This window comes from Pezoporus occidentalis, unplaced genomic scaffold (genome assembly GCF_034315485.1).
Source record: "Pezoporus occidentalis ecotype Australia unplaced genomic scaffold, CSIRO_AGI_Poc_V1 ctg39, whole genome shotgun sequence".
Taxonomy (NCBI): Eukaryota; Metazoa; Chordata; class Aves; order Psittaciformes; family Psittacidae; genus Pezoporus; species Pezoporus occidentalis.
The window spans coordinates 9226337-9251012 of record NW_026915713.1 but is presented as its reverse complement, the minus strand read 5'-3'; the positions used below and the strand labels follow the sequence as shown (position 1 = coordinate 9251012).

Here is a 24676-nt window from a genome sequence, read left to right as displayed (position 1 = left end):
CAGCACTACAACTTTATCTGCAACTGCCTAAATAAGCAGAGTACATACATGAGTAGGCATACATGAGTAGACGTACATGAGTAGACACTGGGTTAAAAAAAAAAAAAGGCACTATTTGATTTATTTAGTCCAAATGCGACATTCTAGTGGAATTACCTGTCAAAACAGTTACAGTAAGATACAAAGGGAACATACAGCAGGAGTCAATATTTATATGTAGTTTAATTTCTGAGATTCAGTGAATGACTTCTTGGAACTGTCTGATTAAAAATTTCCCTTCTAATTTGAATTGCTTTGCTAGGTATCTGAGAATCTTTCAAAATGTGGACCTTTCTAGCAACTTCTACTTTAGGTAAGTATGAGTTACTAATTCCTTTAAAAAATTGTATACTTACACTTGCTATGAAATTCTGCTTTTGGATTTTGATAACCAACATCTTTAGTATTCTGGGGAAATAAGACACGTGATCACTCTGCTTGTCCATTTTCATCTGTGTCTTTTGAACCTGCTTTCTCCTTCAGCAAATTGATTAGATATATAGTCTTCATGAACTATAGAACTATTAGCATAGTAAAAGGTAGACGCTGAAATTATTGTTTCTACTGACTGTTTAGCCTTGCCAGATTACTCTTTGTAAAAGTATTATAATTTCAGAGGGTTTGCTTGTCCTGTCATTTTATCTTTTTTGATCTCATTTTCCAGCAATAAAGCTTTGCTTTGATTAGCAAAGATAGATAATAGGTCCTCATCCAAGATATACCCTGCACATGGTGCATCTTTCATAGGGCATTCTAGGCATTATTGATTCTCTTGTATTTTCATAAATACCATACCTAAGACAAGTTTCTGTGTCCTAGCTACTATAGCACATGATACTTTTGGGACAGCAGAAAAATGGGGGAAATATGGTGGTAAACCTGGCAGTACTAGTTAGAAGCCTTTAAGACTTAAAAAGGTAAATGAAAAAAACCTTCTTGTGAGCACCAAAAGGTGTGTCATTCTAGAAGATACTTCCTCTTGGAAAATAAAGGCTTCTTGTCACAACTGTATCTGTGAAGACAAACCTACCAAAGTTTCGTATCTGTGTTGTGGTTTTCCATGAAAAGGCTTTTTCATAGTGTAAAACCTGACTTTTTCTTCTGTGCTTTGTCTCTCGGCCCTAACACTATACAACTTCCTTTTTTATTATCCTGCTTAGAGAGGATGAATGTATACTGTTTCTGTGGTCATGCATATAAGGGAAAGGACAAGGTTTTTATATGACTCCCTGATAAACACATTTATCAGCTTAATTTAAATTGTTCTTGGCTGAAATCGTAGCATATTTGTCTGCATGGTTTTCGTATTAGTCCTGAACAGAATTAGAGGGTAGTTACAGGAAAACATTTGGTCTAAGGGGAAAATGGAGGAATAGCCTGAGCAAGTCTTTTACTGGGATACTTTTTAAAGATTGTTACATGTAAACTAAGCATGTAACAAACTGGGTTCATTTTTCCTAACAGATAAGCATGGCAGGTTGTTCTTATGAAAATGTGGTGAATATATTGGTTAGGCTTTGTTATCATTAGTGATAAATCTAAATGTCCAATGTTTAAAATTATTTTTGTAAGTTGTTAATAGTAAAAGTAATTACTGATGTTGTATTAGGCTAAAATGGAAATTTGTGTGTATTTCTGATTCAAGTGTTATGTAAATTTAGTTTCTCCTTAGGGAGATGAATCTTAGTGGCTTATAAAATCTAGCAATTAGTGTAGAGTGTTCTCAGTATAAAAGCCACAAGAAGCATAATTTGTTACTGTTATGGAACTAATTAAACAAAACCAACCTTTTCTTTATTCTGCAGCCACTGTCTTAAGATGCATCTGTGCTGCAACCACAAATTTGAGGACATGTAATTTTTGTCTACCCGAGTTTTGGCTGCTTTGACTTCAGGTAGCAGTTAGAGCATAGTACTTACTTAAAACTCAGAAAAGTGAGGTTGTCTATATGGATATTTCCAGTGGAATAGCTATTTTTGATCTTCAGGACTATTTCTTGGGACATAGTGAATTATGTTTGATATACTTTGTCCAAAAGGCATATTCCGTTTTCAGTTATAAGAAGAATATAAATTCAGTTTCCACTATTTCTACTGTAAACAGTTTCTATGTTGGAAAACTTATTTTGGAAATCAGTAGTATTATTTGCCATTATAGAATCTGAATCCATATATCTTGTTCAAAAGTCTTCTTTTAATGGCTAAAATAGTGTTAAATATAGAGTAAGGGCTTTCAGAGAAGTCCCATGCATCTATAGTTATTAATACATGGTAACTTTCTATCAGTTACAGCTATGATCTGTCTCACTCCCTTCAGTACAATCTTACTGTCCTGAGAATGCCACTTGAGACATTAAAAACTGAAACAACCCAGACCCGACAAGAAAGTTTTGATATATTTGAAGATGAAGGACTTTCAACACAGGGTGGAAGTGGTAAGCAAATATGCCTAGTTAAACTGATGTTGGTCAAGAATACATTTAAAGTATGTTCCACTTAAGTTTAGTTTTGAGAAACATTTGGGTCTTTTGTATTGGTCACCAGTCTCATAACAGTTTTGAGTTAATAAAAGATTACGTAAAGTTCCAATTACAGACATTTGAATAATGCAGTTTCTAGAGGTGATTAATCATTGTTTTGTTAATTTACATTGCAGCTCAGGGAGATAATTGAAGTTGCTGACATTATTCAGCAATTGATTATTCAACTGACTTGTAAGACTCCCAATAGGAATGAATTACAAAGCATGGGAAGCAATGACTGATTAATACATATTTTTATTTGTGTTGGAAAATACTGATGACAGAGGAATTACATGATGTTAGTATCAATTTGATGTAGTAAGCAGTATCATAAAGTCTGAGAAAAATTATTGATTTCAGTTTGAATCACTTTGGATCAACGTATTCGTAAGAGTGTGAAGATAACCAGTCAGACAGGAAAACTGTTTTCTCTCCCTTTTGCTTTGCTCACATTCACATACAAAAGTTCTCCTGGAATTCTTAATAATGGATTTCATTCTGTTGAGGTTGATGGTTTTTAGTTTTATTGCCCTGTGACTAATTATCTGAATGCTTGTCAAAATTGTGTTTTTTTTTTTTTAACTATTACAAATGTGACACCACGTTTTACTTAATTGTGAAGTACAGTGCTAGGCTTGATTCATAATAAATACATTGCTCTAAAAGTAGTCTCAAACAGGTGTGGAGATTCAAGTAGCCTTTTTAGTAATAGAACACCATGCCTTTTAACTACATCACTTGTAAGCAGAAGAATAGGGTAGAGTAAGTCTGCTGTGCTGTACTGTCTACTGTAGCACGTCTGCCTGCTATTTTGCTTAAAACTGTGAACCTGATATGGAAGCCAGCTTAGATACAACATCTGGATCTGTGCTAATTGAATCTTACTGGTTATAGAGGCTCAACAGCCTCTCTGCATTACCACCCTTATTTGTAGTCACCTGCTGTGTAACTTCTGTTGCAGACAAAATATAATACACAGAGAAACATGATACAAAATCCCACTTGTCCTAGAGTAACTTTGTTTTTTTGAGGTACTGTGAATTTCATGACTTGTCTTCTGCCTCTTTTAACCAAAATGAACCTTCCAAGGCATTGAAGAAAGAATTTATTGATGCTGCCTTCTGTGCCTGTAAAGTGGACTCTGAAGGTCTGACAAGCACATAGTTAAAATACAGAAATGCTTGAAACAGCCCCAGACCCAAATTTATGCAAGATAAACTTGGACACTGTCCACCCATTTTTCACACCCTTTTATCACGCCTAGAATAGACCTGCACTGACTGCAGCTGAGAGAATGGTAATTAAGTGTTAGGTAAGCAAGTAATTGTCTCTGATGCTGGAACTTTCTATGTTAAATAGTTTTAACATTTTTCATACTGTCATTTAAAAGCCTAAAAGTAATGGTATATGCAGTAAACTCTAAATAGTGGAGGGAGCAATAATTCCTCTGCTGTAAAGGCTCTTATGTGCAGGATTCCTCAGGAATCCATACAATGTCATCTCTATGTCTTTGTGAAAATTTTGGAGAAAAAAGATGCCATAACCTTGACTGAGCAGTGTGCTGATTTCCAGTAGATAGTAATAACATATCCTTCATATGATAGAATATGTATAAGAAATAGCCATTCAAGAACAAATTCTCACCAAAGCAATGCTGCTAGAAATGAGAAGGAAGGCAAACTGCTGACCAAGTGCTTGTGGCCCGGTTCTGCTGAGTGTGTACACTCCTTCACCAAAATGGTTGTATCATTTTTTCTTGGGCTAATGGTTAAGTTTGATGACTAGATAGCAACATTTTGTTCAACAGCTGCATTTTCAGTTTCAATCTGTTAGAAGAACTCATCTTTTTCCCCCAGCAGAGGTTGTGCTAATTGACATACTGCTATGATATAACTTACCATGCCAGAAATTTAATTTGCTAAAACTACACAAAAAATGTAGGTAATACAATTCTTGTCCTCTTCCTTTTCCTCAAGACTCATTTAATTCCTTTCACCAGCTTTTAGTGCTAGTTGTCATCTTGGTCTTAAATTTTGCAACAGAAAAAGACTTAGGTTCCAGTTATATCAGAAATTGAATTTTAATTTGCAAGTTTACAATAGCTGCATCTCTTGTGTCAGTGCATATCAGGAAAACCACTCTAAATTATGGGACAAGGAGATTGATGTGCATTTTGTGAAGGTGGCCAGGGATATACATGATCTTCCAGAGCTTAATAGGTAACTCCAGAGCTGACTCGGAACTGAAAAGCTTATAAAGTCCTGCTATGAATGTGTTTTTGCCTGAACTGGAATTTACAATTGGGTTTATTTCCCTTACTGTAAAATCCTCTGCTGCTACCATGCAGAGATGTCTTTTCAGTACTGTAAGTACCAGAAACTTCTGCATGAAGGCATTCACATACTTCAGTGACTGGCAACGACAGAAATATTGCAGATCCTCATAAATGCTGACCTTCATTCAGCATGTGCCTGAAGTTATCTGTGTTTGGCAAACTTCAAATATGTGGGTAAATGATACGCTGAATTACAGTCAAAGGAAAATCAAAATGAGGGTCTAGTGACCTGAATTTTGAAAGTCCAGTGCAGGTAAGCTTGCTTCTTAATTGCTAATGTGTTTTCATTATAACAACTTCCTAGGTGTATTTGGAATTTGCAGTAAGCCTTATGAAAAGTATGTGTGGAATGGCAAGCTTCTGGAGGCAGTGAAAAATACTGTTCATCGTGACTGGCTGCTGTATATTATTCATGGATTCTGTGGGCAATCAAGCATCCTTTTACTGTTGTAAGGAATGTTTTAAAACTTTTTTTAAATTTTGAATATGTGAAATACATTGATTTCTTTGTCATGTAAATACTTTTCAATTTTAGAACTATTGGCTGGCTTTTATTTTCATTACTTTTCTAGGTTTTATGCTAAATATAACAACATAACAGTGTTTTTTAACAGAATTCTCAGAGAGACACTGTTTGTAACCATGGGGTTTAGTAATAAAGAACTTGGGAGGATTTTAAGGCTCAGCTGTATCTTTTCACATATGTTTGAGGAAAGGGGGAAAAAAGCTAAACAGAACTGAACTGCTGACCCAGACATGTTCTCTCACTAATCTTTAAAACAGTTTTTAGTAACAGATTTGCAGAAATTCTTGTATTTATTCTGTTTCTGTTGAAGATGATGATAGAACTTTAGGCCTACTTTTCGAGTAGAGTTAAGTAAATACTAGGATATCTGAAAATCTTTTTTTCTTGGCTATGTATTATTTGAAATGAGTAAATGGGTTTATGTATATTGTAGTATTAGCAGAAAAAGCCCAAATGCATATCGCACTCCAAAAAAATGCCATCCCAACATTTTGGTAAGAATTTAGTATATTACAGACACACTCTAATTTAATCATCAACAGCATAATGTTTGTTTAAAAGCCTGTCAACAAAGTATCTGGGCAAGCAAATACAATTGTGAAGTTAAGGTTAGTGGTGTCTGTAAAATTTGATTTTAGGGTTTTTTTTATGATTATAAGGCTGCTGGTCATTGGCTTAGTCCCCAGACAGAAAGCTAGATCCATTTTTTATATACCACTATTTCATCTGTGGTCTTACTTAATCAGTGTAGTAGGAGAGAATTTTACCACAAGCGTTATGCCTGCTGCTACTTCATGTGTGGCATTAGTCTTTGCTCTAGGTATTTGATGAACAAACATCTTTCCTCTTTCTTGTGCCTCCCTTGCACTAAGTAAGCAGTGATAGTCATGCTAGACATCTCATTCTTTTTTGTTTTTAATAAAAAAAAAGCCTAAAAGGAAGCCACCACTGCACCTGCAGCTGTTTGTCTCTGGTTTTCAGTTGTTACCTAAGTAGGTGCAAATTTATCTACTTTTCCAGACAAATAATTAGAGGGTGACTGGTGTACCTGATCTGAAAATAGAAGCTCGCAGACTTCAATCCCAGTATTCACTAAAGCAGTACTGGGGGCCCGTTGTGAATCTTGGGCCTATTTCACTTCTGTTTCCACTTCATAAAATGGAAATACTTATCTTCTGTATGATGTGAGAAGTGGTTGATGTAATGTAGATTCCATTTTCAGAGTTCTTAAAAACCATTGTTGAAAAAGCCTATGCTCTCGCCAAGCTGCAAAAGAAGTTTGGAAGTGGTACTCATCACCGTTAAGGACATGTCAGGAAATCATATATTTCAGTTTTGTACACTTTTTTAAGAATTTGTGCTTAAAGTAAGTGAATGAAAAATTGCATGTGAAATGTAAACCTTAACTTCTCTCTCAAGAACTGTTAATTTATGGTCGCCCTATATACGTCACTCTGATAGCTAGAAGATCAAGCAAATTTGCTGGAACACGTTTTCTGAAACGAGGAGCAAACTGTGAGGTAAATTAAATCTGATTTTAGGGGTTCCCTCGTACCCTCCCCAACTATATGAAAGCTTGAGCTTGACTGACTGGAGAATTGAAATGTTTTAGAGAGTTGTTTCAGTTTTGGCTGTAAATTATGCTATTAGATAATGTAATCATATTCTTAATTGAGATAATAAAGCTGTTCTTAAAATAATAAGTCTTAACCAGCAATGATTTTTTTTTACACTTACAGTTAATGTTATTTCCAAAATAGAGGGGGGGAAATCTGATAATATGCATTTAGGGACAAATAGGAATTTAACCTTCAGTGGTGTTCTCACTACTGTGATATGATGTCTCACTGTTTAATTGTATGTAATGATCAGTTCTCTATAATGCATGCAGCCCTGAAGTGTCGTGTCTATACCATACATCTATTTCTGTTTGTTTTAGGGAGATGTTGCTAATGAAGTAGAAACTGAACAAATACTTTATGATGCTTCAGTTATGTCATTTTCTGCGGGAAGTTATTCATCCTATGTTCAGGTTCGAGGATCTGTCCCTCTGTACTGGTCACAAGATATTTCAACTATGATGCCTAAGCCACCCATAACATGTATGTACAAATTCTTTGTGGTAGATTATATTTAGCGCTGTCCCCTACAGGCAGTAAGTGAAAACTAAAAATGAATGAATTGTCTATACTTTTTTCTTTGGGAAGCTGTAAGTTAAGGTAGATCAATGTTCTTTATAATAAACATCATGGCATACAGCTTTTTATATGGTTGAATGTTGGTATTTGGTGAAACTGAATAGAAAACAATCTCTGTCTTAGACTTCACATTCAGAAATGGAATACAAAAACTTCTGTTTGAAGATGTCAGCTTTCTTTATGCTTTTGTATACAAAATCAGTTACATGTACCTTTGTATTGTGACTAAAATTTTGAGCCTATTGAAAATCCTGGGAAAAAGGCTGGCTAACTTTAGTGGGGCCAGAATAATTGTTCTGTGTGAGCATCTCATTAAAGTTTTGGTGAAGAAGTTGCTTCCAGTTTGGAAAAGGGAAGGTTTTTGTTAACAGCTTTTGCATGAAAAGAGGGGGAAGTATGTAATTGTATCATTACTACCAAAGAGTTAGCATGTGTTTTGTGAAGAGTATGTTTAGGGGAAAGTTATTTAAGTGACTCTGCAGCTCACTTAATATTGTCCTGAATTTATGTACTTATTGCAGTGGACCAAGGAGATCCTTTTGCACATGTTGCTGCTCTTCACTTTGACCAAATGCTTCAGAGATTTGGTTCTCCCATTATTATTTTGAATCTTGTGAAGGTACGAAAATTTTAGTATGTTCTATATGTTTTCTAATTTTAATATTATACTTCTGTAGAGTCTCTGTGTAATTTTTCATTATGTTCTAAACTAATATTAGCTCACAAATGCATTATTTTCTTCAGGAATTTCATCCTATACAGTACAGTACATAACTCTGCTTCCACTACCACTCTTCAAAAAAGTTTACTTTTCAAAAAGTTGCTTTCAGGTTTTTTCTATTACCAGTTAGATGTAAGTCCAAATAAATTTACCAATAAATTTAGTTGAGCACTAAAACCACTAAAATAGTGTGGTTTCATGCAAAATGAGGTTTGTAGGCTTCTTGACACTGATGACTAAGTTACTTGAAATATTATGATACTTACCTTCTTTATTTTGCTCTGCCTGGTAGACTTATGGAAGTATGAGCGGGATAGAAAACTGAAGCTTTTGATGTTAGCTAGTAAGCGGTGCCATTGTCAGCCTGGCTGGACTAATAGGGGGAGCTTCATTGTTTGCTGCAGTAATTCAATTTACTCCTGTGTAATAGGCTGAGGTACAAATCCTGGATTCTGGGTGGCACTTTAATTTTGGTTATTACATCTTGTATTTGTGCTGTGGGGTTTTTTGTTTCATTTTTTTCTGTTCTGGTCCAGCCATTTTCTGTGGTTGTGGCTGGTTCCACATTTGAATTTAGTATATTGATTTGTTTTGCTTGAATCATATCTTACTTCTTTTTTGCCTTTAAAAAAAATCATTTATCGTGTTGTAGAACTATATTCAGCAGAATAAAAGGACCTTTTTTGTGCATGCAGGACCTATTCCTGGTATTAAAAAACAGGGAAAATTCAAAAGGAATGGTTTTAAAACTCTTTAAGTTGTAATAAATGGAAGTAGATAATCTATTTTCTATTTCTAGAAGCTTTCCTGTGTAGGAGTGCTTTTAAGACTGTCCAGGACTGTGTGGAATCAGCACAGGATAGCATTTTTTGACAAAATTATTTTATCTCTTGCAGCCATAGTTTTCAAAAGCTGTTGCTATAGTGAGTCTAGGCTCACATGACCTTGACACGTGAATCATTATATGCTTTTATTCACAGGGCTTTTGATAGAGTGGCTGAAAATGTGTCTTTCTTTCCCTCCCTAGATGCTCAATATTAAAACGTTAAAGTTCATGTTCCTTTATTACTAGACTAGATGATCTCCAGAGGTCCCTTCTAACACTAATGGTTCTGTGATTAGAATCATAGAATTATAGAATAGTTAGGGTTGGAAAGGACCTTAAGATCATCTAATTCCAACCCCCCTGCCGTGGGCAGGGATACCTCACACTAAACCATGTCATCCAAGGCTCTGTCTAACCTGGCCTTGAACACCGCCAGGGACTGAGCATTCACAGCTTCCCTGAACAGCCCATTCCAGTACCTCACCACCCTTACAGTAAAGAATGTCCTCCTTATATCCAATCTAAACTCCCCCTGTTTAAGTTTGAACCCATTGCCCCTTGTCCTATCACTGCAGTCCCTAATGAAGAGTCCCTCCACAGCATCCTTATAGGATATAAATCTGTGTCTTCCTATATCTGTCTGTGCTGGAAATTTGTTAATTAGTAATGAATGCATTAGGTTATATATTTAAAGCAATTTCTATAATGTAGGTTCATTAGAAGTTTTAGTTTGGATGAAGTTGAGAGGAAAGCTGTGCTAATATATGGAGTACCAACACATATATGGTATTTTCAGAGAATGGCAACAAAACTAAAAATTTTTTTTTTTTTAAATTATTGCAAAGCTGGGAGATGGTAACTGTTTTTCCCCATCTCCTATCTGTAGTAGAGAAGAATTTGCCTGCTTTCTCTTGTACACCAGAATTAAATGGGACATTTTCCTTTTTGCTTGTCTTTTTCCTTCTCTTGTCTTTGTCCATTTCTTTTTTTATTACTACTTCTGTTTCCATGTGCCCTTCTTTGCTGTTACAGGGTTCCATTTTTCAGGCAATGATTATGCACAGTTGAAACAAGTGACATTTACTACTAATACAGATCAATTGTTAAAACCCCAGAATATTTAGATTTTTCTGTCTCTTAATGACTTAATTGTAGCATTTATGAAGAACTGCCTGTTGTTACAGCTTTCACTTTAAATTTCTGATACATATACATACATGTATATGTATATGGGTTACATACATTTGTTAGTAAAAATTGTAATGTTAACATCCTTTTCTTTTTGCTAAAGGAACGTGAAAAAAGAAAGCATGAAAGGATTCTTAGTGAAGAGCTTGTTGCTGCTGTGACATATCTCAACCAGTTTTTGCCCCCAGAGCATGCAATTATATATATACCCTGGGATATGGCCAAATACACGAAAAGGTAGAAAAGATCCTTCTTTGTACTAGTGCTTTAGCCACAGTGAAAATAACTGTATGCTACTGAGTGTGTTGTTTTTCAATTGAATGTATTGACAGTGAATGATGGGAGAATATTATAAAGGCCTACAGGCAGAATAAACCCTCAGCTTTTTTGGAGGATTTTTAATGTTTTCTGTGTTTTCTTACAAAAGTGGAGCAAGGCCTGAAATCTTTGAAATTCTCTGCAAAGGAAAATTTTAGAAAAAAGCTATTAGAAAGACATCAACATTCACTTTTTATTTTGAATTAGTCAAAACACTGCATTTGTCAGATACTCCTTGTCAGTCACTGAATTTATTGAGTTACAAAATTTTGAAAAACAAAGGGTTTCATATCAGTCACTCTTTTCAGTTTCCTTTACCAAAAGGAAATGAGGGCATTAATACCAATTTTTTAAAACATTCATATTGTTAGAAGCATGTATTTTAGAAAGGCAAAATATATACTGTAACTTTATTCTGCACTTTTGCGCAATAGAATGCTGTACTGGAATTGTGTGAAAAGGGTGAATGTTTTCTTTAAATATAGAACTATTTACAAGGCACAAACATTTTAAATCTGTATAGATTGCTACTCTGAAGTAACACACGATTTGGTTGTAAAGTTCTCCAATCTTCATATGTCTACTGTACCTTATTAATGCCAGAAACTGTAGAAGGATGATAAGTATTGGCGGGTCAACTTTCAGGTATCTGTTACTGTGTCAATCTGACTAAAACAATGGGAAAATTGGTATGGTTCAAGGGGCAGGAATAAAATTAATGTATTTTCAATTAAAATTTTATGGAAAAGCTTTGCAAAAAATCCTTATTTGCTATTTGAAATTACAAGTTTGTTCATACAGTTGGTCATGGGGGTGTGAAACTAAAGTTTGACTTAAAGAGTAGTGCTTTCACACTACCTTTTTGTTCTAAAATGGCATGGTGTACTGTTGGATGCACATGCAATTGTTTGTGTTACCACTAAATAGCAAATCTCAAAATAAGGCTAGATTTCCTTTCAGAAGATACGCTAATTCCAAGTTCTTGATTTTCCTCTTGATTGATGCTGATGAAGCTTAGTGGTCTGTCCTATCTGAGAAATGATACTAGATGATCAAAGGATTCCCCTTCTATCTTTAAGTTTGATGTATGTTTATCCACCCTTCTACAGATATAAATATGCCTGAGGTCTTTTAACAAGATTATTTATACAAGCAAAAGATATTTAGGAATGGAAGATAATGTATATGTCTGCTTAAGGAACTGCCAGTTTCAGGAATACTGAGAACATGTTTGCTTTAACATGTAGTTTTGAAGTAGGTCTGCTGGAAAGCAGTACTAGTTTTATTACTTGAAGTGTAAACACTGTAATAAAAAGTGAGTAGAACTTCATTTGAAAATAAAATTGAGTAAGCGGAAGTTGAAGTCCCCCACAATGAATGGATGGATCCCCTGATCTGAGCAGGAGGTGTAGGACATCATGAAGACCACACATGGGCAAATGTTACTGAGCAAAGCAACACCTTGCAGACAAAACGAGGGAGTATGATTTTAGCATAATCATGTATCCTTTTCTTCCTCATTCTTATTTTGCAAAGCAGTGGAAGTTTGTTAGGGGAAAATTAGTGTGATATGAAAGTCAAGAAGTTTCAGAGTTTCAGAGTCTTCCACTTCTAGTTCATGTAATGCATTTTAATAAAAGTAAACAAAAATGCTCAGATACAGTCAGTGTTTCCTAAGTCTGTAAAATCTAAGAAAACTATAGTCATAATTACTGTTGGGTAAATAAAGCTGTAGTGTTACTCTTACTTTAAATAATTTTTGTTATTGAAAGACCTTCCAAGCAGTGAATTTTTTTAGTATTAATGTATCTTGACTATGTTTTGGTTTTGTTTTTTTCCTCTTCTTAGCAAACTTTGCAATGTTCTTGATAGACTGAATGTGATTGCAGAAAGTGTAGTAAAGAAGACTGGATTTTTTGTAAATCGACCTGATTCCTACTGCAGTATCTTGCGGCCAGATGAAAAGTATGTGTAATTTAATTGATGCATAATGAATAACATCTATTCCTTGGAGAGTTGTTGGGGATTTCTATGTCTGTTATATTATTTCTTGTGACTAGAATCAGTATGAGGGGAGATTTAAATCAACTGGCTTGTGCTACCATATATGTTAGGCCTCTACTTTCCAGTTGCTGGCATTGTACCTACTTCAACTTTTGTGCGCTGAAGAAAATTTGTATGGCTTTGGAATATTTCCAGGAGATTTTGGCTGGTTAGTTGTGATGTCATTTAAAATCAGTCTTACTGTGGCGTAGAGTTTTCACTGCCTTTGCTATTCAGGAACATTAATTTTGCTGTGTGGCAGGTTTTTAATTGTCACTGTTTTTCACTGAGCAGATCAGTACATGGTATGACCTATTATTTTTTTTTTAATTATTTGTATGACATTCTGTTTTGTTTCTCTTTCAGATGGAATGAACTGGGAGGTTATGTTGTGTCCACTGGTCGCTTGCAGGTACTAAATTATACTTTATTAATTCACAGTTACAGTGATGTAGATCAGCATTTCCAAACCAGTAGTGAACCATTTAATTTAAATACCTACTTGATGATTCATGGAGTGTGTTTAAATTAATAATTATAGTAAAGAGCATTATTGCTGTCCATCCCAGAAATCCAGTTGGAAAATAGGTCTTAAAAGTTCTTGCATGGTACAACAAAACTTCATGCTGTTGGAATTCGATTTTTGCTGGAGGTAGTCAGAGAAATACTTGTATTTTAAACAAGTTTCCATTACTATTCAGTCTGCAGTGTTACCAGTGCATTGACAGTTAAAACAGTGGCATTTTAGCAAACTGCATGATGTCATGTTACCCAGAGAAGGTGAGGAATAAACATACTTAAGCCTGGTGACATTCACAGAAATTTTCACCAGTATTGAATAATCTGTATTTTGTTACAATTTCCATCAGTAAAAGAAAATAAAACTAGGAGCACTGCTTAACACTGGGAATGAGTATTTTATTTACCTCTTAACTTCAATCACTTGTGGTATCACTGTTGGAATACATTTAAGCATTGGGATCACAGTTCATCTCTGAATCTTGAGTCACACCCAAAAGTGCTTCTTTATTAAGGCAATGAATTTTAGTTGGCTAATTTGGATGTAGCCATATATATTTAAGCACAAGAATTTCCCATGCTGATATATTAAACTATGTTTCTTACAGTTGTTCATAATATAGAATAACTTTGTGTGCATTATGGAATTGACAAATGGTGGTGCAAACTGTGTAAAAGAATATGTGCATGACTGTGACCTTGAGTTTGTGTGTGTTGCTCCAGATAGAGAAAGCTTAATAGATAAGCGCCATCACAGTAGAACCACGGCAAGATCAGAGAGTGCTTATTTTTTGCAGTAGTTGCAACATAACTTGAAAATAAGACCTCCTTTACTGAAATAACATAGCTTTTCTCATTAAGGTGAATCTTTAGGGCTGTTTGTGAATAGGAGAGATGCAGTTTGTGTAATGATAAAAGCAAGAATATTTTGAAAATAGGCATTACAGCAGTTCAATGTAGCTTGCTAGAGATGAGTTGCTTTTGAACATCTTTAGAAATGGCTTACCTCAAATTTTTGTGAACTGATTTAATTTGAGATTTGGCAAGTCTTGGATAGTAGGAAAAAACTAATGATTGTGAATATAGTAATTTGTTAATTAAGAAAAATCTCTTTATCTGAATTGCTTTCCCAGACAGGAGTTCTCCGAACCAATTGTGTGGACTGTTTAGATCGCACTAACACAGCCCAATTTATGGTGGGAAAATGTGCTTTGGCATACCAACTCTATTCATTGGGATTGATTGATAAACCAAATTTGCAATTTGATACGGACGCTGTTAGGTAAGAAATATTAATAAAGTGTGTCATGGTTTTATTGTTTTAATTTTGTCAAGACATTTAGGAAAATTCTATAGAAGAAAAGTGCAGTTCTTTCTATTGGAATGATTTAAGAATATTTATTTATCCAAGTTTAAAAGATCTTCCATACTTGAACTCTTCTTGAGAAAATCCAGTAATGCTGAAAATTTATTATTCTGGAAAAGTATGTTAATCAGATTTCTTTTAAGATAACTGCTTGACTTCGTTCTCTTTGTGTGCCTAAACTTAAAGCTAAAAGCTGTCCTATAAATAAATGTAACAAAACCCCCACCCCAGTCTTTCACTTATATTTGCTTGACGCAAAATGCTGATGAAAAATGAAAACTGAAAGAAGTATCATGCTTTTATGGAGAATGCTAAACTGATACTTGTATGGCAGTCCATCTTACCTTTCTATTTCTTACTTTTCCTTTGGATAAAATGTTGTGCTTTTTGATTTATTGAAGAGAAGTTTTCAGCAAAGTTGTTCTCTCAGATCAAGTATCCATGATACTTATTCAAGCATCCTCAAACCATTTAAGAAAACTGAGCATTTAAATTGAAATGCTTTGGGGGTCATGGGAACTAAGCTACTTAATTTGTGAACAAGCTTCAGAAAATAACATAAGAGTCCTTGAGGTGATGTGGTTTTATTCCTTAAATATGTTGTCATGACTGTGAAACTGAGGGCTTCATTTCTGGTTTTGACTAGTGGTTTGATAGTTTTAGAACACGGAGATGTAACTCTTATTTCAGAAAAGACAAAGTACTCAGTCGCACCTTTACTCAGGACATACCTTCAGCTGCTCTTCTTTTCCCATTAGCTTCCAGGAGTTGGTAGTTGCCATAGAAATAACCTTACTTGCAGCACGTTGGCTCACTGCAAGCGGTGGCTGCTGGCTGCCTGATGGCCAGAGAGAGCACCCACTGGGTGGCTTCCTCATTGTGCAGTGCTTGTCATCCACAGTGTCCCAGCTGCTAGGTGCTGTGTGTTTATGTCTGGGAACAGCTGCTGCTACAAATACCAGTTGCTGTGCAGCCTTCTGGAGCCTCAGCAGTCTGGACTCTTGGATTCTAACTAGAGGGGATCCAGGAAGTGGACAGGTCTCTGATACCCGCTCTGGTATTCCCACCTACCATTTACTTCAGCACCTCAGACTGGATTTTACTATCTTTCCTTAGGCTTCACAACCTCCCCCCTTTTCCTACCCTATTTTGGGAGCCCAGATTTCCTCTGTTGTTTCCTGCTGCAGTAATCCTATGTTTGTCTATCTTCTCTGCCTCCACTTTACTTTCTATGCTCCAACCACCGAAATGTCCATCTCTTATCATCGTCTCTTAAGAGTATAGTGGTTGCTTTGTCTCTGAATTTCCTGATATCTTATTTCTCATTATCTCTCTGAAATATGGCTGTTAGCCTGGCATAAAAAGTTGCTTTCATCTGCCTGCATTTGACTTATTTTTATTCTCTGTTGCAATAGATATCTATCTGAAACAGATTTTGTCATCTAAGACTTTTTTCTGAATTAGTGTATTCAGAATAATTAAAAAATTCTCCATAACGCAACAAATCCTGAACACAAGCATGTGTTAGCTATACTGTCTCTATGGTGCAGTCTTTCACTTTGGGCTCCTGCGTTCTTGTTCCCTGCATTGCATTGCATTGAGTATGTGCTTCCTGTATACTTTCTCTTCATTTACACTCTTCTAACTGGCCAAATGGGGTAATCAGTAGCAGTCTGTCTTCCTTAATTTAGCTAATGTGTCTGAAAAAAAAAACAACAACATTTTTTCGTCACATTCTTTAACTGTCCTTATAATTCTGACTTCTCTCATGTGGTCTCATGGGCTGGCTACAATTTAGGATATCTTTTGAACTAGATTTCTGAAGTCAGCATTTTATTTTGCTTGGGCATATGAAGGATATGAACAGGATATGCATCTTGAACAGTCCAATTTTGTGTCTAGCCAGATTGATCTTAATGACTTTGTTGCACAAGACCATTTCTGCAAGCTGTATTTCTGATTCTTTCACTTTAACTGTTGTCTTATGTAGAGAATTTCCTAGGCAAAGTGTATCTTAGCAGCTCATTTTATCACATGCAGTTAAGTTCTCTTTCTACAGAAAACCACAATTTGACTGCAGGCTTAATATTTTGAGGCTACGGAAGGGTAATTCGTTTCTATCAGTCTTTTCCAAATCAAGTGGATCAGTGTCCTTAATGAATTTAAAGTTGGCTGTTTTCTGTGAACCTTTATTGCAAGGTCATTGATTCATCAATACTCCATAGCTGACTGGGAAATTTTTGAGAGGTATCATCTTACCTGCCAGTTTTTTAATCAGGTTTTTAACTTTTAGTTGACCAGTCGTCCTTCTGCTTGTATTGAAAAAACCCAACAAAATAAACAAAACACCAACCAACCAACCAACAGCAACAAAAAACAACAACAAAACCCCAAACCAAAACACAACAACAAAACAACCCAGCAAACCCAAAGAAACAAAACAAGTTATCATATATGATATCATGAGCTCTGAACAATTTGTGGTTTAGTTTATTTCTTCTGTTGTATTTTGGTTTGCTGTTGTTATTGTTGGGGGGGGGGTTAAGTTAATAAGCAGATGTTTCCTCCTAATTGATCTTTTTGTGCTTAAACTTAGGACAGGTGTTTTGTTTTTACAGAAATTGATTGGCTGCTCAGATAAGTGCTCTTCATTCAGTACCTTTGAGGACTTCAGTCACATGGATGCTTTTGCTGATTTGATCATTTTTTTATTTTTGTAGTTATTTTGTTTCTACTCTCCTTTATGCTTCTTAAGTATTACAGTGTATCCTGTGCGGATGCCTGAGTTACTGTGTTTTGCTATATTCATGTGAAATACGTTTTCACAGATTTGGTTGTGGTTTGGTGGTGGTTGTTGTTGTTGTATTGTCCTGGTTTAGTTGGCTGACTCTTAACTAAAATTCCAGCCTCTTTTAGTAAGATGTTATGCTTGTCATTGTCTTCCTCAAGCAAGACCTTACTCTCCATTTCTGAGAAGCATTTTTCAATCTGTTATTTTCTGGACTAGGATAGCCTTATTTTCTGGGACTGTGGTTTTTGTCATTGCTGGGGAGCTCTTGATAATTTTTGCTAATTGGATTGCTCTCAGTTTGGAGTCTGCTGTCAACTTCTTAATGATAGAGGACTCTCCTGGTTTTAGCCAGCTCTCCTTGTTCATCTTAGCAGGCAACTCTTTCTTGCCTTCTTCTTACATCATATTTTTCCAGCTCCAGCAAACGGTATTTGCCATTCACATTTCTTACAAGTCATGTTTATTCAGTTTGTGCCTTTCAGCCGTCATTATTGTAACTAGGGAGATTTGGGGAAAATTATGATAACTTCATTCCCAGTGGCTGTGACAGTAAATATAGCCTTGAGATATTGAAGTGTTCTGTCCCATTTAGTGTATTTAAAATACCTTAGTTTGTGAAGGTGTACAGTTTGTTTTCCCTCTGCACAATAGTAGGACACGTTAATCTTCTTGAATCTACAGAAGTGTATATTCTGTAGTGTGAGCGCATTCTGATACATTATAAATTAGTGAAAATCTAAGTCTAATGATTTTTAGTGATTATTGCATCTGAATAAAATGTCCGCATACTTACCTGAATGAAGAATAGAGACAGATCTTGAAATTTCAGTTTTTGTAAGTTAATAGCTTCATTACTATCAAGTTAATGAAATACCAGTTTTTGTAAACTGGCAGAAGTACTTAGGAGAAGAAAATGCATTGCTTGTTAAACAGAAAAACTTTATAATTACAGTACTTTATTTTTTCTTCTAAAAAACTTTTTTTCATTAGTTTGATAGATAAGACATTTTGCTTTTCCTTCAGATTGTTTGAGGAATTATATGAAGATCATGGAGACACACTTTCTCTGCAATATGGAGGTTCTCAGCTTGTCCACAGAGTAAAAACCTATAGAAAGATAGCTCCATGGACTCAGCATTCCAAAGATATTATGCAAACACTCTCAAGATACTATAGTAATGCTTTCTCAGGTAAATTGAATTTCAAGTGCCTTTTTCTTAAGCCATTATTTAAAAAGCGTTTTACTTGTGATGTTTCAATAATCCGTACTGTGATCTTACGACAGAGATCCTCTGTATTATAGTTTCCAAATAATTTGGTAAGATCTGATGGCTGTTCTGATTTGATGAAGTATTTATATCCTACACAAGTGCACGTTGTAGCATGCAGCATTATTTGATAAAAGTGAAATGATGTAAGAAGTATTTTGGAAACGTATACATGTGGCACTGACAGTGTCAGTGGCATCTGTAGATCAATAGAGAAGCAGGTAGCTGTTACAGAGCTGTTAAAGTGATGGGCAGAATGACTTCAACAAATAAAAGGAAACTGGTAAATCTAAACACAAGTAGAATGCTTTTGAATGGAGTATTTCTTATATTTCTCAGGACTTCAAACAAAATGCAAGTCTGATGCATGTAATTGTTTTGTACGAATGAAAGTTCCAAACTGTTGGATCTGTGCTAGAGAAGACAAAATTAAATTAAAAAAGTGAGATCAACAAAGTAAACAACCTATTTTTGGGGGGTTAAAGAAATTGTAAAATAGTAACTTACTGCTTTTACTAGCTTGCATCAGTCACTGATACTGTTCTACTTCGTTCTGTATAACATTGCTAAGAAAAAAATCTCTTTGAAAAATGCTGAGCCATTGCAAAATAGCTGAAAAAAATGCTTAGTGCTTTTAGAAGTTGTAGTATGAGAAATGTCCAGATGACAAACATTGAGTGCTTCTAAGTGTTCTAAGTTTTGTGTCAGTCCTCTATTATTCTTTTTCACAAAAGCTGCATAGCCAGGGAAGGATGTAGCTTTTTTTTTTTTCCAGTAGACTGCAATTATATAGAAACTATATGAGCTTAAACCAGTAAGTTGGACACTGGCTAGAAATACATCACTAATCTCTGATTTCTTTGGCTGAATTTACTGGTTTTGTTAGTGACAATTCTGTGTATGCAACAAAAGGTGAGAGCATAGTGGTTAAAGTACTGTTTCTGGATGTAGGTCATGTAATTTGTGTATTGTATTTGCCCAAATTAGATGAGAAATGGCAAGCCTGTTTATTTCAGTGATACGGTCTTTTATTGTTTGCAGTGGCAATAAGGCATGACCTCATCAATTCTTATGAGCAAAAGGAAGCACACTTGCAGGGTATCACCTGTACCAATAAATACAAGATGAAACAGATCTCTGAAGCTGTTCACTTGTATGCCAGCCACTTAAACAGTTAGATGGAAGCTTGGGTAAAGTGCTAGATCCACATTTGGCGCTGTGGTCTGCTTACAAGGACAGTCATGCTATACATGTGATTTAGTAATAAAAAAATTTGTCCTGGAAAAGGTGTTACAAAAAGAAGGAATACACAATGAAAGAGTTCATTTTGTCACCCTGGTGAACTTGTAGCTGAATATAGAAACAGTCTTTAATGAGGTCAGTATGAAAAATGAAACTTTCATAAAGTTGTTGCACACTTTCCCCAATTTACTGATGGCTTTGGTTTTGAACATGTTTGAGTCATGTATTTTTGGTGGTTTATGCATTTCTTGGATTTGAAGATTGCGTCGTTGAAACATGGCATTCAATGTTGTATTTACTGCATTTTTAGTATGAAGTTAAAAGTCCACTCTACAACACTGCCTGTTCAGCTGTCATCTGCAAGCCTGTTAATGTGACATGTTGAGAAAGATCATTTTATTCTTGAAATTTTTGTAGAAAGCAGAGATGAAGGAAGTATTTTTAGAACAAGATTCTGAGTTTCTAAAGTATGTAACTTAATATTGTTACATACTTTAAAATATAAATAAATAAAAATCTGAGGGCCAGGCAGTCCAGGAGGCAGAACTTGTGTTTCTGATCTGAGAAACATTTTTAATACTTATGAATTTTATGTACTAATGGTGAACTCAGAAAATGTGCTTGAAGTTGCATGGTGTATCAGATTCAGAACAAGACAATGTGGCCTGCTAACAGTGCCTCCTAAATACGTCACTCAGCCACACTCTTCTGTCTATGGTAAAAAATAGATTATTCTAAAAATAATTTACATTTTTAAGAAAATTGTTTCATCTGTTGACCCCAAAGTGCCTTGGATAATCATTACTAATTAAGTTGTACAGAAGAGGAAAAAGTAAAACAAGTATCAGTTAAGTGATTTGCCTGAAGGTGGTAATCTAATAGGTAAGCCTTGGACTTGTAAGAAAGGTAACTTTGAATGCAGTTCAACCCTAGTTCATGATATGTGGCTTAGCTTTTCTGTAGATTTTTCTGTACCTATAAATTTGAAGTACGTTGTCTATATAAAGAGATATAAAGAAGAGATTCAGAGCAGCTCTGTGGAGAAGGACTTGGGGGTCTTGGTCGATGAGAAAATGAACATGAGCCAGCTTCAGTGTGCGCTCACAGCCCAGAAAGCCAACTGTATCCTGGGCTGCATCAAGAGGAGCATGACCAGCAGGTCGAAGGAAGTGATCCTGCCCCTCTACTCTGCTCTTGTGAGACCTCACTTGGAGTATTGTGTGCAGTTCTGGTGTCCTCAACATAAAAAGGACATGGAACTGTTGGAACAAGTCCAGAGAAGGGCCACAAGGATGATCAGGGGACTGGAGCCCCTCCCGTATGAAGACAGGCTGAGGAAGTTGGGGCTGTTCAGCCTGGAGAAGAGAAGGCTGCATGGAGACCTCATAGCAGCCTTCCAGTATCTGAAGGGGGGCTATAGGGTTGCTGGGGATGGACTCTTCATTAGGGACTATAGTGAATGGACAAAGAGTAATGGGTTAAAACTTAAACAGGGGAAATTTAGATTGGATATAAGGAGGACATTCTTTCCTGTGAGGGTGGTGAGGCACTGGAATGGGTTTCCCAGGGAAGTTGTGAATGCTCCATCCCTGGCAATGTTCAAGGCCAGGTTGGACAGAGCCTTGGGTGATATGGTTTAGTGTGAGGTGTCCCTGCCCGTGGCAGGGGGGTTGGAATTAGGTGATCTTAAGGTCCTTTCCAACCCTAACTATTCTGTGATTCTGTTCTATGATTCTATAATAGAAGAGTGAAGAATTAAAATAATGTTCTCAGAATCAAGTTAGTGACTGAAACTTAGAAGAAGACCTGGGTTTCCTCCTAAAAATATGGGACAATCATTTTTATGGTGACTTGAAAAAAATCTTACAGGACTAGGCAAAAATTCTGGCTTTTTTTCATGCATGTTTTTAGTTATGGCATTTTAAAATATTAGTGGACATGGTGTAGTTTGGGTAGTCAACTTCTGATTTAAAAAAAACTGGTTATAAGCAAGGGAGTTGTATCAGAAAAAAGAACGTAATCTAGCTAAGAATATAGGTCTTCCTTCAACACCCTCTCTGGCAGGAATTCTGATTAGTTGAATTTTAACATTTTTATTTCATTTGTGACCCTCAGAAAGTAGGAAATGGTATTCCAAATAATACCTTTCTAGCTTTTATGCCTTTTAGAAAGTAACCTGACGTTGCAGGCATCAGTTCTAAGAGTTGCAACATGCATAATAAGCTTCTGGGATAATTTATTTATCCACAAACAAGACTGGGTATAGTAAACTACCTTGTAGCATTCAATAAAAGTAAACTTAATTACTATAACCTTTTAGTTGCAATTGTGTTGAATCTCCCATGACTAGTAATGTGTCATGTACTGCAGTTACAAGCTCAGATTGAGAGCAGTAGATTATTTTAGACTAATTCAATTAAATGGCCCCTTCAGTTCCTGTTTTCTCAAACGGTCTTAAAAATGTGCCAGTATACACGTACATTGCAGTATCTTTTGAAAAATCAGTGCAGTCTTTTTACTTGCTTGTACATAATTACAACGTTTGGTGCTAACAATGAAGGGAGAAAACCTTTTTGCACTTTTGTCTGTGCTCCGCAGTGCATTGACAGATTATTTGTTTACTTTTGAAAACAGATTTTTTTTTTCTATCTAAATAAGAAAATTGATCTGAAAAGCTCAATATCCTGTTTTCTTTGGCCAGCATTTCAAAGAAAGACAAAAGCTTTCATTATTTTTGTTCAAAATTAAGTCATTAAATTGTTCAACCCTTAAAGTAAGGCAGGGGGAGGACTGTCACCTTTTAGGTTAACTATCTGCTTTTCCAGTCACATGGTTGTGCCTGCTTGAAGACTTGATTACAAAGAATCTTTAATGCTAAAGGAAGCATGCAGTAGGAAGACATTTTTCTGATAAATGTCCTGTATTTCTGTTAAGTTTAAAAACATAACTGCATAAATGAAACAATAAATGCAAAAGAGAGTTTGAGTCCTTTTGCAGTGTAACATTTGAACACCAGTCTTTTTTTCTTTTGCTATGAAGCAAGGTAAGAAGGATTTAATGAACTGCTGCTATTGACCATTTCAGACAACAAATTGGTTAATTCATTTGGTATGAGTTTAAATTCAAGCTGTTTTCCACAGAAGAAATTTAATTTAGTTTTATTTAATTTTAGCATCTGTCATATAAGTAGTGACATAGTTTGTTAACTGAATTATCTTGTTTTACTTTAATTGTTTTATAGTTATTTAGTTAACAGTGTCAGTATACCTTCCGTTCCTGGCAGGTGAAACAATGGTAAATGAACAAAGGAGGCTTATCTCTGCCTTTGGCTTTCATAAATTACTATCAGTTTTAACCTGTTGCTCATGTTAATTTTGTCTTCAGGGCTCCTCCGGTTTCTATGCTTAGAGAACTTTCTTGGGTTTTGTTCGGCGCTTTCTTTAAACCACTAAACAAATAACTTACCAGGAAGAAAGAATACGTGTTACTGCTTTTGACTTTTTTTTTTTTAATTCTCAGTGTCTTCAACAATCTTTTTGTTTTTCCAGAGCTTTTTATTGAGTTTTGCATAGCTTTCTTGCACTGTTCCCAGCCTTCCTAATTCTCTCCTTATGTCTTGGTTAAACTGTGACACTACATTGCAGAAACAGTATGGCCTACAAACCATAAGGACCTACATATGCTTTTGAGTATTACTATGTAGAAGAGTTAATGTTCATAAAGCGATCCTCCTAGAAAATTGAAACGGTAAGGAGCAAGAAAGAAAGTAGAATAAGTATCTTTCTGCAAGAGTGCTCTGGAGGGACAGCAGAAGTATCTGTATGGGAGTATAAGTGGATAGAAAAGGAAAAAAAGTCATGTTCCGGATGAAAGGTCCTCAAGTAGGGGAGGGGAGCCAGGTTACATCTAGAGGTTTGCCTTTTTCTTCCCTTTTCCCGAGGCCTTGACCTGTTTTACACCCTGTGGCTGTTTAAACAGAAGATTCCCCTTCCAAATGCTGACCTCCATATATGCGTGCTTCCATAAAATAGGATACTTTTCTATAACCATATTGTCACCAAATTTCTACATAGCACTTCATTTGCTTAATTCCCTGTAAAAAATATGTTGCACAGAGGAAAAGAGACATTTGAATTTTGGAGAGAAAGAGGTATTGACTGAAATTTTAGTGGTAGACAGGAACCAACTTCGTCCTTGCTGTCATACTGGTGCTTTGTGGATTCTATTTCTTTTGCCTGCTTCCTGGTATACTGAGACTTCACTTCGTCTTTTTGATGCAGTGTGTTGCTAAAAGGACACTCAGCTGTCAGAATACTTTTTCTGAAATATGGAAAGAACTGAAGGAGTAACACTGTCTATTGAACTAGTCTGGACTATGCCTGTCCGGTGATTACTGAAGTGCAAACGAGGGGAGACAAGGGCTTTCCACATGCTAATTCCTCAGGGCACGAATAGTTCTCCACATACTCCCCTTATCTGAAGCTTCTTTGCATTTAAGCCTTCCTCTGCCCCTAGGACTGTGCTTGCAAAAGTCTTTATCACAGTTCACCACCCCCAAGCCCGCATCTGACTCCAGCTTTTCTTCATAACTGTTGCAACTCATCCGATCTGCAGCTAAGTAGCAAAAGAGGTTTTAAAGATGCAAGTGAGCAACGTTTCGTGTCTTGCTTCATCTACCATGGTATGTAACTACTGGATTTTAGCACTGGCCTTGATGAAGCTTAGAATATGGCAAGAGAAATTGATAATTTAAGCCAACAGGAAAAAAAGCCCAA

The 24676-nt window shown here is 35.7% G+C and overlaps 1 protein-coding gene across 1 annotated transcript in view; it reads left to right on the top strand.

The window, feature by feature from the left end:
* FIG4 (FIG4 phosphoinositide 5-phosphatase) overlaps positions 1 to 24676 on the top strand; it is a 70508-nt gene that overhangs the window by 16701 nt on the left and 29131 nt on the right. The window contains exons 6-16 of the mRNA XM_062632541.1: positions 302 to 352; positions 2325 to 2473; positions 5200 to 5328; positions 6841 to 6941; positions 7361 to 7523; positions 8141 to 8238; positions 10458 to 10591; positions 12521 to 12637; positions 13082 to 13127; positions 14368 to 14516; positions 18415 to 18581. Of these exons, the coding sequence (XP_062488525.1) occupies positions 302 to 352; positions 2325 to 2473; positions 5200 to 5328; positions 6841 to 6941; positions 7361 to 7523; positions 8141 to 8238; positions 10458 to 10591; positions 12521 to 12637; positions 13082 to 13127; positions 14368 to 14516; positions 18415 to 18581 (1304 nt within the window). The remainder of the gene's footprint in view (positions 1 to 301; positions 353 to 2324; positions 2474 to 5199; positions 5329 to 6840; positions 6942 to 7360; positions 7524 to 8140; positions 8239 to 10457; positions 10592 to 12520; positions 12638 to 13081; positions 13128 to 14367; positions 14517 to 18414; positions 18582 to 24676) is intronic.